The sequence below is a fragment of the Carassius auratus genome, chromosome 21 (assembly GCF_003368295.1).
Source record: "Carassius auratus strain Wakin chromosome 21, ASM336829v1, whole genome shotgun sequence".
Taxonomy (NCBI): Eukaryota; Metazoa; Chordata; class Actinopteri; order Cypriniformes; family Cyprinidae; genus Carassius; species Carassius auratus.
Window position 1 is genome coordinate 11,303,574 of NC_039263.1, and position 15,413 is coordinate 11,318,986.

The 15,413-nt window shown below is 38.6% G+C and overlaps 2 protein-coding genes across 10 annotated transcripts in view; one reads left to right on the forward strand and one right to left on the reverse strand.

Moving 5' to 3' along the window:
• Positions 1 to 1,559: 1,559 nt before the first annotated feature.
• Positions 1,560 to 9,518, reverse strand: puraa (purine-rich element binding protein Aa). 2 transcript variants are annotated; one of them, XM_026195927.1, is made up of 2 exons: positions 9,470 to 9,518; positions 1,560 to 2,946 (listed from the first exon to the last, which is right to left on the reverse strand). In XM_026195927.1, the coding sequence occupies exon 2, from the start codon at positions 2,870 to 2,872 to the stop codon at positions 2,009 to 2,011; it is 864 nt and encodes a 287-aa protein (XP_026051712.1). In that variant the 5' UTR covers positions 2,873 to 2,946; positions 9,470 to 9,518; the 3' UTR covers positions 1,560 to 2,008. The 2 variants fall into 2 exon arrangements, with proteins under 2 accessions (XP_026051712.1, XP_026051710.1); XM_026195925.1 differs by lacking the exon at positions 9,470 to 9,518 and adding an exon at positions 6,339 to 6,544.
• The window catches only part of nrg2a (neuregulin 2a), a 91,700-nt gene continuing 85,757 nt past the window's right edge, over positions 9,471 to 15,413 (forward strand). For 6 of the 8 annotated variants that reach the window (XM_026195916.1, XM_026195920.1, XM_026195921.1 and 3 more), the window contains exon 1: positions 9,508 to 10,012. In XM_026195916.1, the coding sequence (XP_026051701.1) occupies positions 9,601 to 10,012 (412 nt within the window). In that variant the 5' untranslated portion in view covers positions 9,508 to 9,600. Of the gene's footprint in view, positions 10,013 to 15,413 lie in introns of all 8 variants that reach the window. The other 2 variants (XM_026195924.1, XM_026195923.1) reach the window with 1 other exon arrangement.

Below are 15,413 nucleotides of genomic sequence, written 5' to 3' on the forward strand. Positions count from 1 at the left end.
AACAGTCAAAAGAGTTGATATATTATCTTAATATGTACACGTACTTTTCAGACAACTCGTTCCTTAAAAGAAAAACTAAGTATTAATTCTAATAACTACCTGACCAAACATTACTGACGTTATGGACATTGGAACCATTACAGAGATGAGTCCTTGAGGACGAACATTGAGAAATCCACCTCAATGTGGCTGTGTACAGGTTAACATGCAACTACAGCATTCCTTGGCGCCACTCATCCTCTCATTGGTAGACTGATAATATATATCTATATATATCTATATATTTCTTTTTAAACCCTTTAACAGATTGTTTGTCAAATCCCCCACTAAAAACGTGGGTTGTTTCTGATTCACAAAATCATACTTTGTATGTTTTTTCTACATGAGCGTTTTCATACGTTTCTTTGTATGTTTGTATCGAGGGGTCCGGTTTCGTTACAAAAAGGTTTCCGAGAGCTCATTCTCTTGTTGTCATTGCTCTTACTTAAGTACCTTTTTTTTCCTTTTAGTTTTTTAGTACACTGTGCATGACAACGAGACACAAATACATAGCATATCATCTGCATGACAAGAACTTTTAATTTTAAAAAAATACACTGGTAATACTCCTAAGAATGTTTGAGAAGAAGTCGCCCACCGCCTCTGGACGCCTGCTCTGCTGACCCCTGCCATACCTGTCAAGTATCCCGTTTTGGCCGGGAAATTCACGTATTTTACCCTTCTTTCCCGCCGTCCTCCCGTATTAGTATTTTCCCGTAAATCTCCCGTATTTTATTTTTTTTTTATTTTAACCTGCGTTATTAATAAAATAATAATAATAAAAACATTCCCAATCTGAGCTCTGTCACTAGTCTCGCGATAACTGCCACCTGTAGTAGCCTGTCGCGAGGCCGGGGTGTGTGAGGTCAGGTGACATGAGTTATAACGCGGGAAAAACAACAACAACAAAAGAAAAAACCGAGACGGATGATGGATGCTACGATAGAGAGTGAAGGCACACCTGCCAAAGAACCAAAACCCATGTGTAAATACCAGGATAAATGGGACAGCGATTTACTTTTTTTAAAGAATGCAAAGTCTGCAACAAATTTGTACAACAACTCACTAAAAGAGTAAAAGAAAAGTTATGTGAAATAAAAAGAAAAACTGTAAAAGAAAAGCAATATGAAATGAAAAGAATGTGTGGAATGAAAATAAAATGTAAATGTAAAGACAAGCAATGTTAAATTAACAGAAAATATGCAAATAAGCCTTTAAAAAAATGCTCTTCATATATACCCTTTTGTGTTTTCATTTGGGCTATAACACCTGTCTTAAAATGTAAGGGATACTGGAGCTTTGTTGGGGTGGTGGGACTGCTTGCGGTGGGCGCCGGAAAATTTCCCTTATTTTCAAATTCAAAACTTGACAGGTATGACCCCTGCACCTCTGTCAATCAACAGGTTTATTTTTTTCCTCCCACCAGGGTTCCTATCTAGCCCTCAGGTGATGCTTGGAATATCTAGTGGCATGGCTACCATTAACAACCTCTTCAGATGATTCGAAATTTTGGTTAAAAAAACTAAAACATCTGATTTGTGCTGAAGTCATTAGCTCACACGTAAAGGAACCGCTTCCTCGTCATTTCGCCAATAACTCCATTGCAAACACTTTTTTTATAATATCTTGGAACGTGTAAAAAAAGTTCTCGGTTAATAAGGGAAAAAGAAACACTCAGTTCTGTTGTCGTCAAGTAGGAAACACAGTTCATATATAATGTTATTACTTGGTTTAGCAGCCGCTTACTGTATTAATGATGGGTAAGTGGATGATATCCTGCGATGGGTGGACTGTCAGACTGTGGAGGTTTGTATTTTTGTGGGTAGTGCTCCCTTGGAGTTAAAGTTACTTATCTTTTAACTATCTCTCTCTCTCTCTCATATTTTTTTTTTCTTTTTTTTTTACAGCAAAGTACGTATAATTTCTCTTTAGGTTATTCGGATTATTTTTTGCATGTTTCTATCCTCTATCAATCCTCGTCCCCTTCATCTCCGTGCATCTCCTCGGGTTGCTGCTGCTGAAGCTCGCATGACCTTTTTTCCCGCTGTTTCTCTTGAATCTTTTTCATTTCGTCTGCGTATTTGCAGAAAGTGCTGCCGAATTTCGACCACACTTTGTAGGGCACTGTGATAGAGTTGCGATAGGTGGGCTTGACTTCGCTTACCCTCATGAACACCCCGTACTTATTGGAGCCTACGTCAAAGAAAAAGCGCTTGTTGTCCACAGTTAACGAGGTTCCCTCGGGCAGCTCCGCCGGCTCGTCCTCCACTCCGTAGTCGTCGATGAGTTTGGCGAGCGCGTCGCGAAACTCGATAAGTCCCTGGGCTGGAAGAGCGATGGTCTGGCCTTGCGTGGATCCCAAGCCGGGCCCCCGGTTGACGGTCTGCCGGATCCTCAGAAAGCGGCCCCTCTGGTTCTCCTTCAGATCCATGTAGTACTTCCGATTCTCACGCACCAGAAACTCGCTCTTCAGCGCCCGCCGTGGCTCGTCCTGCGCTATGTCTGGGTTGCTCGGCCCTAACTGGGCATAGTGCTCGATGAAGTCCCCCAGGTAGTCGCGGAACTCGACAGCCACAGACATGGAGAGAGTGAGGCGGCTCTTGTTTCCCCCGGCCCCGACTTCTGCTATCTTCAAGAAGCGGCCTTTCGCGTTCTGCTTTACGTCTAGATAGAAGCGCTTGTTCTGGATGTCAACCCGCTTCGAGGCGAGCTCCTGCGTCTCGTGCTGCAGCCCGGAAGCCGAGCCCGCCCCTCCTGTCACTGGGTGCATGGAACCGACACCCGGGCCCGTGGCTGCTCCTCCCTGCTCACTTCCACTGTCTCTGTCCGCCATGATGCTGCCTGCCTTCTCCCTCTGTCTTACTGCAAGCCTACTGCCAAGCAGCCACGCCACCGCTCTCGCGAGATCTGTGTGAGGAGAGAAGACGAGCGCTGTTCAGACCTGTGCAGAATCCGAACAAATTCACCGTACAGATGGTCTAACACTGCAGCCGCACTCTCTAATCGCACATTATGCCTGTCCTGGAAGATGACGATGAATTCAATTCAAAGCGAAAGTAAAAAATTCTAATGACTGCGTACTGAGTGTGTGCTGCCTTCACCGCGTGTCTTAATATAGCCTACAATATTTCTCACTCCTGTCAATGTATTTTAGTCTAGGCTATATGTAGCATAGGCGTTACTAAATCCATTTGATTAAGCGTCGTTGTCCTTTAAGTTCTTATCCATGTTTAAAGCTTAAAAAACAAATTTTTAAACAGTGGTTAAAATTGTAGTATATGGGACATTAAATGTGCCCGAAAACGGAAAAAATGCATGAGTTTTCTATATGCGAAGTGATAGTAACTGATAGGAATTTTAATTATATCGCTCACGCATCCCTATGGTATTTAGCCTACTAATATTTAATGAGGTTTTTTTTTTTTTTCAAAATGTAATAAACATTTTGGAGCAGACCGGTCGTGTTTTTTAGGCTTTCATTTAGTTTATCCTTCACTTCGGCTTTTTTTGTCATGGCAAAAATAAAAATGGGAAATATTTTTTTTCAGATGCGTTCATATTGATGCACTGATGCAAAATGCATTAATTGGCTATGGTTTTGAGCTTATAAATAGCTCGATTCAGTGTTTGATTTCTTCAGCTTTAAAGGTGGTTGAATTTTATATGGGTAGAGGAGTGAGTTGTTACATATTATTACATTTTCTGTAGGTTTATGTGACGTACTTATCTAGACTACAGTGCGAGTTATTTCCATCCAATAGCCTAACATACGTGCATTTATACCAGAGGCAAATTATTCATAATAATCACCTACATAACCAATTTTTGTTTTGTTTTGTTTTGTAGTTGTTCACCTTTTAACATCGAAAATCTAGGCTAAGCAATTAACGGAGGTTTCTAATTAAATCAAGCCTCAGCGTCGCCTGCATGTTAGAGAAGTTTGCGTGTCTGAAGAGGCTTTTGTGATATTTTATTCAAGACCTGTTTGAAGAAAATGATGTAGGCCTAACAGTTGAATTTTAAGATTAATAGATATGTTTTCAAATTTACATTGATACAATTGTGATGGATGCATTCTTACCAAATTGGTTAAGAGTAATATGTGTTGAATGACCGTTACATATAAGCAGGAGAATATATCTCTACGTACTAAAACGTGCGTGCATATTATAAGAACACTGACACAGTTCATGCAGTTCGTTTTAATATAGCGGTAGCGTTTCTCAGATAACATATAGGCCTAGTCTATTTATACAGAATACAAAATATTTTATTTCGTAAGCATAGGCAAATGAGTCATGGCTTTTTGGAACTTGTATATTTATTTAAAAATACTAGAATAAACGAGAAAAACAGATTCTTACTATTTTCCAATTCGCACAAAATCTATGATTACTTAAAAATGTTTGTAATACAGAATGATTTATTGGTTTAAAGCATGCTTTTCAAAGCAAACTGTTTCATAAATGTAGAAATGCATCACGTTGAATTCGATTTTTATTAGTTGTTAGTATATTTGCGTGTTGTCCTGTAGTTGTAGAAACCTTGCCCATATTTAAACCCACGAGTAAGCTATTTTACAAAAACATAAAAAAAATTGGATTGAATAATTGCACTAATGTTTAGAATTAATTTTCTTTAACTTAATTGAACTGCTCCGTATTTTAATTGAAATTGTAAGCAATAACCGTCGAAAATAAACGTTTACGATTTTTTCACGAATCCAAAAAAATTATTCTCTCTAATCATTTAGTTTACAAAACATTTAAATAATTTAGCAGCGTGTTTGTTAACAATTAGTACAATTGTTATAGACGGATTTGCACATTGCACATTTTGGACTGCACATTGAAATAACTCTGATGCATCTAATCGTACCTTTTTACTTTCATAAATGAGCTGTGGACGTAAAAAAATAACACATCGTCATTAATAAACAATGTTCTTGGCCATAAATGTTATTTTAATCTTAAAGTTACAACTATAATACCAATGCAAGCTATAAAAGAAAGAACAAAAAGATAAAATATAAAATCCCCTAACTCTAAAGTCTGCAGTAACGTAGATTAAAATATGATGTATAGATTGATTTCCTTTTAAATGCGTAAAATGTAGATAAATATGTCAACTGATTTGTGCCTTGAAATATGTAGGCTATTATAATAATAAATGTTCAGTTGAGAGAGCCTCGACGTGTTTGCAATGCATTTTCCAGGCATCTTAGTGTGTTTGTATATTTGTGTGAGTGGTAATAAACAGGGGAAAAAAATGCAATTTTCCTCAGTCCTCAGATTAAGCAATGAAGGAACATAGAAACACTGAAAATGACTGAAATTCAGAAATGCAATAATTAGATGGAATGAACGTAAATTACCAGACCCTTTATTTGTTCAGTGTTTAATGTTTCTCTAAAGACCGAGCACACGTCTAATACAAACAGCATTCATAAACATCGGGCCTGTATGAAAAGTTATAAAATGTATTAAATCGCTTACACACATCAAATCTATTCAAGCATACTCTATGCTTTAATAAATACACATATATTAAAGTCTAGTCTATTCTAGCATATATATTTTAATAAATCAAGTGTGGCCTATGTCTTTAACTGAAGAGATTTTTAATATAAAACAAATTAAATATATTAAATACATGCATTAAAACAATGTTTGCATTCCAGGCAAGTGTCTAAGATAAGTGGTTTTCTTCCTGATTAAAAAAAAAAAGTATAATAACAATAAGCTAATTAAATTACCTCAGGCTAAACATAAAATATTAGTGGTCCCTAACTTTGTGTGGCCTGTTGCTTGCTAGAATGAAGAATGTCTTAACTGGTTATTCTTAATTGTTACTTAACATTTTGTCATTTGAAACTTCTAATGCACCTGTAAACCTCTTGACATGGGCCTAACACAAGTGACAGTGATGGAAAGAGGGACCGTGGACTCCAATTCATGAGCATCACTTAAAGGTGTGCTTGCTTTTGGTCTAAGGTACCCTGTGAGCTTGAACTCATAACGGTATGTCACAGTCACACTATGGCACACTGGATTTGCCGCAACAGACAGACCGAGTCTGACAGCCTCGCTGTCTGTCAGCACTGTAAACAGTTAACGAGTTTGCGCAAGCAGTCTGTGATATCTGCCCACGGCTGCGAACATTAATTCCGTGGTTGTTATACTGACAAAAAAAAAGGAACAAGTATACCGCAGAATGCCATAACATATGATCGTAAAGTGCAGTGCTGTTGCCAAAGTCGCAGACCTCCATAACGAGCGACGTGGTTCGGCATATCTTACCCCGCTCAGTCTGCAGGCAGAGCGTTAGCCCCTGTGCAAGCCCTTCGCAGTTGAACACGGTCAAAAACAAAGATGAAAACCTGTAAGCCCCGAAGGCCTACTGTAAACACTGTCGCGGTGCTGCTTCACCGATGCGCTGTTCACAAGATGGAACGAAAGAGCGAGTCGTGGCATGGAGACGGACGCACGCACGAGCTCAACGCTGTGCGCGTGGAGTCTGATGTCAGCACGCTCAACTGGGGAAAATCAAACAGCTCTTGCGCCTCGCACTGTTGCTTTCGCGCTATTGCAGCTGGACGTGCTGCGTTTTAGCGGTTTTGATATTTGAGAATACTTCACATACATCTCTTATGAAATTTATTCCGAATATTTGGCGTGCTGGTAGCTGCAAATGTCGTAGAATCGATAACTAGAGTCGCGACATGATCAAATGGTTTATAGAGAGAGGATGACGCTAAAAATTGTCATGTTGTCACGTGTACACGTGGACTGTGTCATGACTTATTTTTCGGATTAATTTAAAGTTGTTGTACCTTTTATAAAGAATCATTTCGTTAAATTAATATTTTACTTTGTAGTTCAAGTGTAGTTTGGTCGGTAGGAGGTCGAGGACAGCGCTGTTTCAGAACCATGGACAGTAACCCCCGAGTCCCGCCACTGCGTTTTAATGCTCGATCAGTTTTGAGTTTTGTTTTTAGCGAGTTTGTGTACTCTGCCTGTGTAAACTACAAGTAATAAAGAAACTTGTAATTCACCCTCCACATTTCTGAACCTGAACATCAATAAGTGTTTAGGCTTTGATTTCATTCCACAAAAAGGATGCGTTTATGTCGAACTTTTGTTGAGCTTTTAACATGCGATGTTAAAGCCTAGAGGTTTTCTTAACACAAAACATTTCAGTAATTTTTCGCTGTTTTTGTAGACTGAATATTTACATATAACCAATAAAGCTATTTTATATGCTTATATTTTTATATTTGCATTTTTTTGCAATTTTGTCATTATATATTGTATATATTATTACATTTTATTAGAAGTTTTAAATGAATATAATGAAAATATTTATTGATTAAATACTTTCTTTCCGAATTACCCTTTTAGGACAAGAGTTTCCTCTTTTACATACCTTTATACACGTTCGACACTTTTCGTACATTTTTATAGCAATTACGTGATTATTAGAATGTAGATGTAGAAATGTTGACAATAAACTATTTTTTGTGTCACACCCTAAATGAGCTGTAAAACTGCCAAACCCTTTGATTTTTAAAGGCCTATCTATACCACAATGTTATAGTTACTGATTTAACTTGATATGGCACAATGCACCACTTCAACACTTAGACATTTTTTTGTCTAATAGAATGTATTAAATATATATTTATATTTCATATATCTCTGAAATCACTTTTAGGCTATTTTGGTCCTGTCAGATAGGCCATAAACACTATAGCTTGGTTTACTTCTTCTTCTTCTTCTTCTTCTTCTTCTTCTTCTTCTTCTTCTTCTTCTTCTTCTTCTTCTTCTTCTTCTTCTTCTTCTTCTTCTTCTTCTTCTTCTTCTTCTTCTTCTTCTTCTTCTTCTTCTTCTTCTTCTTCTTCTTCTTCTTCTTCTTCTTCTTCTTCTTCTTCTTCTTCTTCTTCTTCTTCTTCTTCTTCTTCTTCTTCTTCTTCTTCTTCTTCTTCTTCTTCTTCTTCTTCTTAAGGAAAGCATTCAGCAACCTACAAATAAGCAGTAAAATCTCAGCAAGGGTCAGTTTATGAACTATCACCACTGTGCCTTGTGCAAGACCCTAATCCCAAGTTACTCCAAAATAAGGGACACTAGTCCTGGACTACTCTTTTGTACTGTGTCCTGTTCGTTCATTTAAAATTAAATAAATTAAAACGTCCGAGGGACTTCAGCTTGCCCATTATTTCCCACAGTCATCTTAAAAGTTAGAAAGGTGTCTTCCGCTGTGTGCGTACAGAACAGCAGATGTCGCCCTTAGTGAAGCTGTAGCTGCGCTCCTTTGCGGATCCACAGGTTAAGCTCTCGTTTAGTACATGATTTAGGTAGTTATGTATCGTTTCTAACCGATTAAAATCTAATATTTGATATTTATCTTCTCCTTTCAAACATTTAGTGCGGCCAAGTATGTCTATAAATGCTTTACCGTCTTGTTCCCATATTTTGCGTTTGATGCAGTCTGCTGCTACATTCGTGATGTTCCTTCATGTCATTTGTTAAAAATGTTCTCATTCGTCCAGGCATCAGCAATACAACGGATACAAGACGTAGTGTATGGATTTGATGCAACGCCTCACTATCATTTTTTTTCTGAGGCAGGACTGAGAATGTGACCTGAATGCAGGGCATGATTTAGTAATGGAATGAGACGCAAAACTCATTCAAAGCTCATTCATTCGCACTGTTAGCAATCGCGCTCAAAGCAGCGCAAACCTCTGCGGTGCTCTAACGATTTACAAGGAGATTTGAGGCGGGCGCTTCCCTGCACCATACATTTGGTGGTTTTTCTTTTCTTTTTTTTCTTTTTCTTTTCTTTCTTTTTCCTCCTTAATTTGATGAGGATTGGCCATAGGAGAGATCATGGATTGACCATTTTTCTCGGGGTGTCCGAGTCTAAAGACGCACACGCCGGCGCATGGGCGTTCGTTTCAGCACCTCAGCCGTGAATCTGCCGTGTGTGCGGGGAATCTTGCCCTGATAGATCGGGGTTGTGGATAGAAACGGGGCCGAGGGATACGGCAACAGCATTTTGTGGCTACGAAAGTGGATTCTCACAACGTTTGTGCTGAGGCGATATCGAAAGTACCCCTAATAGTTTACTGCAGCATTTCATATTTGACTGCAGTGGAAGATACACAGCAGCCAGTGGCGAGTAGGGCGCGCTCACCACTGCAATCTCGGGGCAAAGATTGAGTGGCGGCGTCTTGCGGATACCTGCTCGTGTCGTCGGAGGAGGCAGCGTCCACGACTTTCCCTTTATTTTACGATGCGCTTCGGAAGAATGAGGTTGAGGGATCTGTTTTAACCTAGCAGCATTACGCCGTTTCCGGTTCCCAGCTGGTGTTTCCCGATTGCAAATCTATCGGAAAAAAGCAGCGGATCCCGATGGCATGGACACTTACGCAAGGTCTGCCGCGCCGCCGTGCTACTGGAGCCTATTCGCAGTCTCTTCAGCCGTCAACTCAGCTCCACCGCCATCGCCCCGCAGCCCTGCCGCAACGCGACCACCGACCATCGAGCCAAAGCAGGCGGCATGAGGAGGCTTGATTCGGTACACTTATCCATGCTGCTCATCGGGGTCTCCTTCGCTTGCTACTCCCCGAGTCTGAATTCCCTGCAGGACCAGGCTTACAGGTCCGCCGTAGTGATTGAGGGCAAGGTGCAGTCCGCGCCTCAGAACGTCTCAGCGGAGCCGTACAGTGTGAATGTCAAAGTCCTGGACGTGTGGCCGCGAAACAGCGGGGGTCTGGAACGGGAACAGCTCGTCACCGTGGGGGAATTTAGCTCGGAGGCTCCGTGCGCCAAAGTGAAGAAGAATCACAAGTATATATTTTTCATGGACCCAACTGATGAACCCTTGGTTTTTAAAGCGTCGTTTGCGCCCTTAGATACAAGTGGGAAAAACCTGAAAAAAGATGTTGGGAGGATCTTGTGTGAAGACTGCGGTAAGTTTATAGACTGCCAACAAAATGCTTGTGCAGGGGCTTGCAAATTGATATTTGCCGTCGGCTTCGGTTGTATACTTGTGTTTGGTACGGATGACATCCAAATGTTTGGTGTAAGTAACAGATGGGGGCTTGTGGGGGCGTCTCTGCAGCAATATTGGGCAGGAATAAAACGCTTAAAGGTTTTTCGTGCTATCGTCAGACATATGTAAAGACATGTGCTTAGGCACACGCTCGCTCGCTCGCTGCTCATTTGTAGTACACCCAATTCTTTCCTCAAGACAGTTTTAATAAACTAGCAGTGTTCATGGCGGAGCCATCAGACAGGGCCCACAGCATGTATGTTCGGATATGATAAGTTATAGAAGGCCATAATGATTCCGATTATCTTCAACCGTTGTCGTCAGGACCTAAAGCTCATTGCTCTGTTGGGAATAGAAAGTTGCTGGTCTGCGCTGGTTTAATGGGCCAACTTAAAGAACAACTGCACTGGGAGTGGAGCCTTTAAAACGGCACTCAGGACGCGGGTAATATCTTCCAGCCAACTGTGTCACCTGTTTGCACACCACATTTTTATGACTTTTTGTATAATAAGAAATTTGATTGATCCCATCGTTTTTTTCTCATGACGACATGTTCCTCGAAAGCACATTTTAACATTCAGTTATTGGCTACTTTTGATTCAAAGCGGCAACTCAGATACCACTTTCACAATTGCAAAGAAAAAATAACACTGCATCTTTTTCTTATTATTGCGATGTTACTAGAAGTTGAGACCATTCTGTCAGTAAATGAGTTCCAGGTCACCGTGTTTTCCACAGGCCTACTGTCAGAGGTCTTCTGCTTGTAAGGCATTTAGATTGTCGCTGTCCAGGGTGCTGTACCGTCCTCTGCTCTTCTTATGAACTGGTACGCCAGAAACACCTAGTCTAAAAATGAGAATGTAAATATGCTGTTTATGTAACTACTGTATAAGTTAATATTTTTCCTTTCTATCAGTTACTTTTTTTATTTAATACGTTGCTACTCAGTGTCCCAGAGCAAGTAGGTAATTAAAATATCAAGTGTTCACTTCCAAATATGTATTCCAGTTGTTGCTGGTATCTATTCCAGTTGTATTATTAGGCCCAATTCTTAATAGGTACTAATGCTACATGTCTATTCAAACATTTACTGTTTATTCTAGTAGCATAATTGAGCACAAACTAGCACCTACCTATTATATATTAGTGTCTATTCAATTTTTTTATTGGTGTTAGTAAATTTTCGAAATATTCTATTTCTGTTTATTTATTAGATTTCTATTTTAAATATGTACAATGTAGTTAAATGTAAAATGTGTGTGTGTGTGTGTGTGTATGTATATATATATATATATATATATATATATAATATATATATATATAGGCCTACTTTTTACACATCTTTTTAAGGCAGCTCTGTGGCTGCTCAAAATTTAGTGTAAAAGTGCACAACCACATGAAAGACAGATTACATTTTACCTGATCAGATCCAGCTCTGTCTCTCAGCTAATAAATCTAACATGTCTCATTAGTTGGCACTAGTATCTAATAGGCACAAAATGTGTAAAGAATTATGTGTAAAGACTTAACGCTGCATAAACCCAGACTATATTAAGCCTGTTCTGACCCACCTCAGGCCCTAATGTTAAAGCATATGATTGTATTTGATGTGTAAATGCATTCACACCTCATCTGAGCATCATTCAACAGCCTGGGTAAAGACACCTCAATGCCACATCAGAAGCACTACTGTGCCACCTTTGCACTGTAAAATTGGTTTCTGAATTATCATATTTGCGCAGACCCACCTCAACCCTTTATATCAAAATAATTGCTGTGTAAATGCATTTATGCCATCTCTCAGAAGTATTAAACAGTCTGGGTAAATACACCTAAATACCACATCAGCCTACTCAAAATGATGTGTAAAGACTTAATGCTGCTTAAAGCCAATCCAAATTTAGTCTGTTCTGATCCCCCTCAGGCCCTAGTGTCAAAGTACACAGTTGTATTTGCTGTGTAAATGCATTCATGCCACCTCTGAGGAGCATTGAACAGTCTGTGTAAAGACATCTAAATGCCACTTCAGAAGTGCTTCTGTGCCACTTTTGCAGTGTAAATTTGGTTTTTCGAATTGATCTAATAATCTATTAAGGTCGACCGATTTATCGGTTTTGCCGATTAATCGGTACCGATAGTTGATTGCTGGAACAATCGGTTATCGGCAAAAATCCATGCCAATAGTTTTCCGCGTTTCATCCCTTGCTGGAGCGGCTGATAGTTTCCTGGGTTGCGGCTGTTGCTGGTTGCTGGTTTCCCTTTGCCTCACTGTTCATTCTTGAAGTAAACGTGTCTGTTTGGTGAATAAATAAACAGTTTTAGACTGCTGCTCGAGTTGAACGCGACGCGTCTAGAGTGTGAGTGACACCGGTGAGTTCTCCTAGATTCAGCGCTGCTCTTTTATTCTGATTAGATAATCACTTGAGTATTCAATAACAGGAGTTCAAGTGTGAGAGTTTACATTATATTTTGATAATTGTAGGGCTCTGTGATTTCTGCGATGTGGAAAACGTGGACTGAATCCATTCATAAAAACGGAATTCACAGTTTAGCATGCGTGACGCTCGCAGTGATTTCAGCGTCTGTTGTCTCACTAAACGAGGACGAAAACACATGAACAACATCTCCAGAACTGCTCCGAGAGTCGCTTCATGAGCATCTGACCATTTGTTTTGAGCAAAAGCATCATATCACATGCACAGAATTGTAAAGGTATTAGTTTACTTTGCAACCCGTCAAAATAAGTCCGGTTTTGAAATATATTGTTCAGTAGGATTTACATAGGAAAAATCACACAACATTTCTTCCACGTTTTAATTTTAATAGTAAATACCCCTTGTTTCCCCAAAAAAGTTTGCTTAATTTGCTTAAGTTTCATGCCTTGATTTGATAACAGAAACAATGTAAATACACAGAATTTTTGAAGGGAAAAATCATTAGGCTTCTTTAAGAAAATAAATAAATTAAGTTGTTTTATGCATTAAAATAATTTGACATGCATAAACAGAATTTGAGAAACAATAAAACACTTTATAGGGCCCTAATCATGTAATTTTTGTTAAACTTTTATTAAACTTATTTAAAAATGTGTAAATTTCATGATTTTATTCAATTAGACTTGCTTTATGATTAATAAACTTTAATTTAACTATTAAAAATGAGTGGATTAAGATTACAATGGAAAAATTATGGAATTACGGAAAAACTAAATAACTAAATAATTTGGAAATAAATAAAATGGAATTTGCTATGAAGATGAAAGAAAAATGATAAGAGTCTAATAAATTGTTGACTGCAAAACATTAGTTTACTTTGTAGTAATTAATACAAACAATAGTAATTAATTTTGAGGATTAAATGTTAACACTTGCTACAGTATTCTAGTACATGCAGCTTATGAAAACATATTGTAGCAGACAGAGGCCTTGAATCAAAGCTATAGTTTAGATTTTTCTAAGCTCATCAATGAACTGAAAATTTTGTCCCAAGGCTTCTTTTCAAAGATCAACAAGTGCTCACTTGATGACTTTGCAGTTTCTTCTCTCATGCAAATCTAACCACTGCATTGAACTAACTTGTGTGATGCAACAACATTATTTACACCATTTGCTTTGCGATTAAAACTGTAGTCTGCTATTCACTTCAACATGCATGTTTGATGTGAAAGAGGTCTGTAATGAATGCAGGGGGTTGATGATAAGATAATGGTCCCGATCTGACCTCCACTGGCATGACTGTATGTCTCTCTGGATAAATTGCAATTTTAAAGAGGAAGGCACAAGCTTTTCAAATATGTCAGGTCTGATGGGTGCCTCAAGTTTTGTAGATAAAAATGTTTCTTCTGTCCCTAATGGCTCAACCTAGATTGAAAGCCTGTGAATGCAGGTATTTTGAAAACCAGACCTTTATATCACCCATGAAGAGTGACAAGTGGGTGTGTTTCTCTTCAAAAATGTGTTTTGCAAGGCAGTTTGTAGTATTTGATGCTCCTCTTCATGTGTGATCCTGATTTTTCCCTTTCCCCTGTGTGGAGGTCACAGCTGCTTTGAGGTGGCAGTCCAGAATATGCCGATGGCTCAATATCATTGATCCAAAAGAGCTCTCAGGCAAAACTGCATGACACAGGATAAGAATAACAGCTGGTGATTGATATGCACGGAGGGAAGGACGTATTTCGAAGATGCATATGTCTTTTGTAACAACCATGTAAGGTCAAATCTAAAATGTGAAAGATTTTGGGCCAGACAAAACACAGAGATCCTTTCATTACAAAAAAAAATTTGGATGCCTTACTGCCATGGAAAATATACCTCAGTTTAATTCATTATTCAAAAGGCTGTAATGAGAGAACTGCCTGAGGAGATGTAGTGATGATTGGCCACATATCTCCGCTACAAACTGGATTTGGCCTTGAGAAGGAAATTGGTGACTGCCGTCTTACTGCTGGACACTCATGGTGTGTTGTCATCTGGGATAATGGCCCATTAAAACACTAGTTTTTTAAACCTGGTCATATTTAGGATACTAAAACGGGATTATGCACTCTCTCCAGCATGGCCCACTTTTTCATAGCTCCAAGAAAAGAAAATCTCTCTGCAGTTCGCCCACACATATTCCCTTCAGACAAACAGGCCTTAACTCAGAATGTGTTTCAAGAGCTGGACACGAGCAATCGGTGAAAACCAGCCAGTTTTGTTGCAGTCGGATTGTAAAACGAACCAATATTTATATGGTTTAGTAGGAAAAAGCTGAAATGCAATGCAGCATCATCTTGCCTTTAAAGGGATAGTTCATCCAAATAATGAAACTATCATTTAATATTTTTAATATACAGTGGATGTCAGTGGGATCTAATTAGGTTTTGGTCCACACAAACTTTCATTGTGTGGACAAAGACAATTGAAACACTCTTAAAATGATCTTCATTAGTGTTCTTAAAGGGATAGTTCACCCATTAATGAAAGGTCTGTTATCATTGACTTTCATTGTATGGATAAAGAGAGTTAAAACATGATTTCAAATATATCATTGTTTGTTTTATTAAAGAGATAGTTCACCCAAAAATGAAACCTCAAAAAAATCTGAAAAGAAGATATTTTGAAGAAAGTTGGTTGCCAAACATTTCTGGTGGCCACTGATTTCCATTTTTCATATATATTATATTGTATTACCCCTAGTGAAAAAAAAAAAAATACTAAAATGTATTTGTATCTATTTTTTAAAAAAAGGAAAAAGAAACTAACACTATAGCTTATCTAATATTTTTGTATTCTATCTGTTTTCTTTTTTTTTTTAATTATACAATTAACAAACCAGAC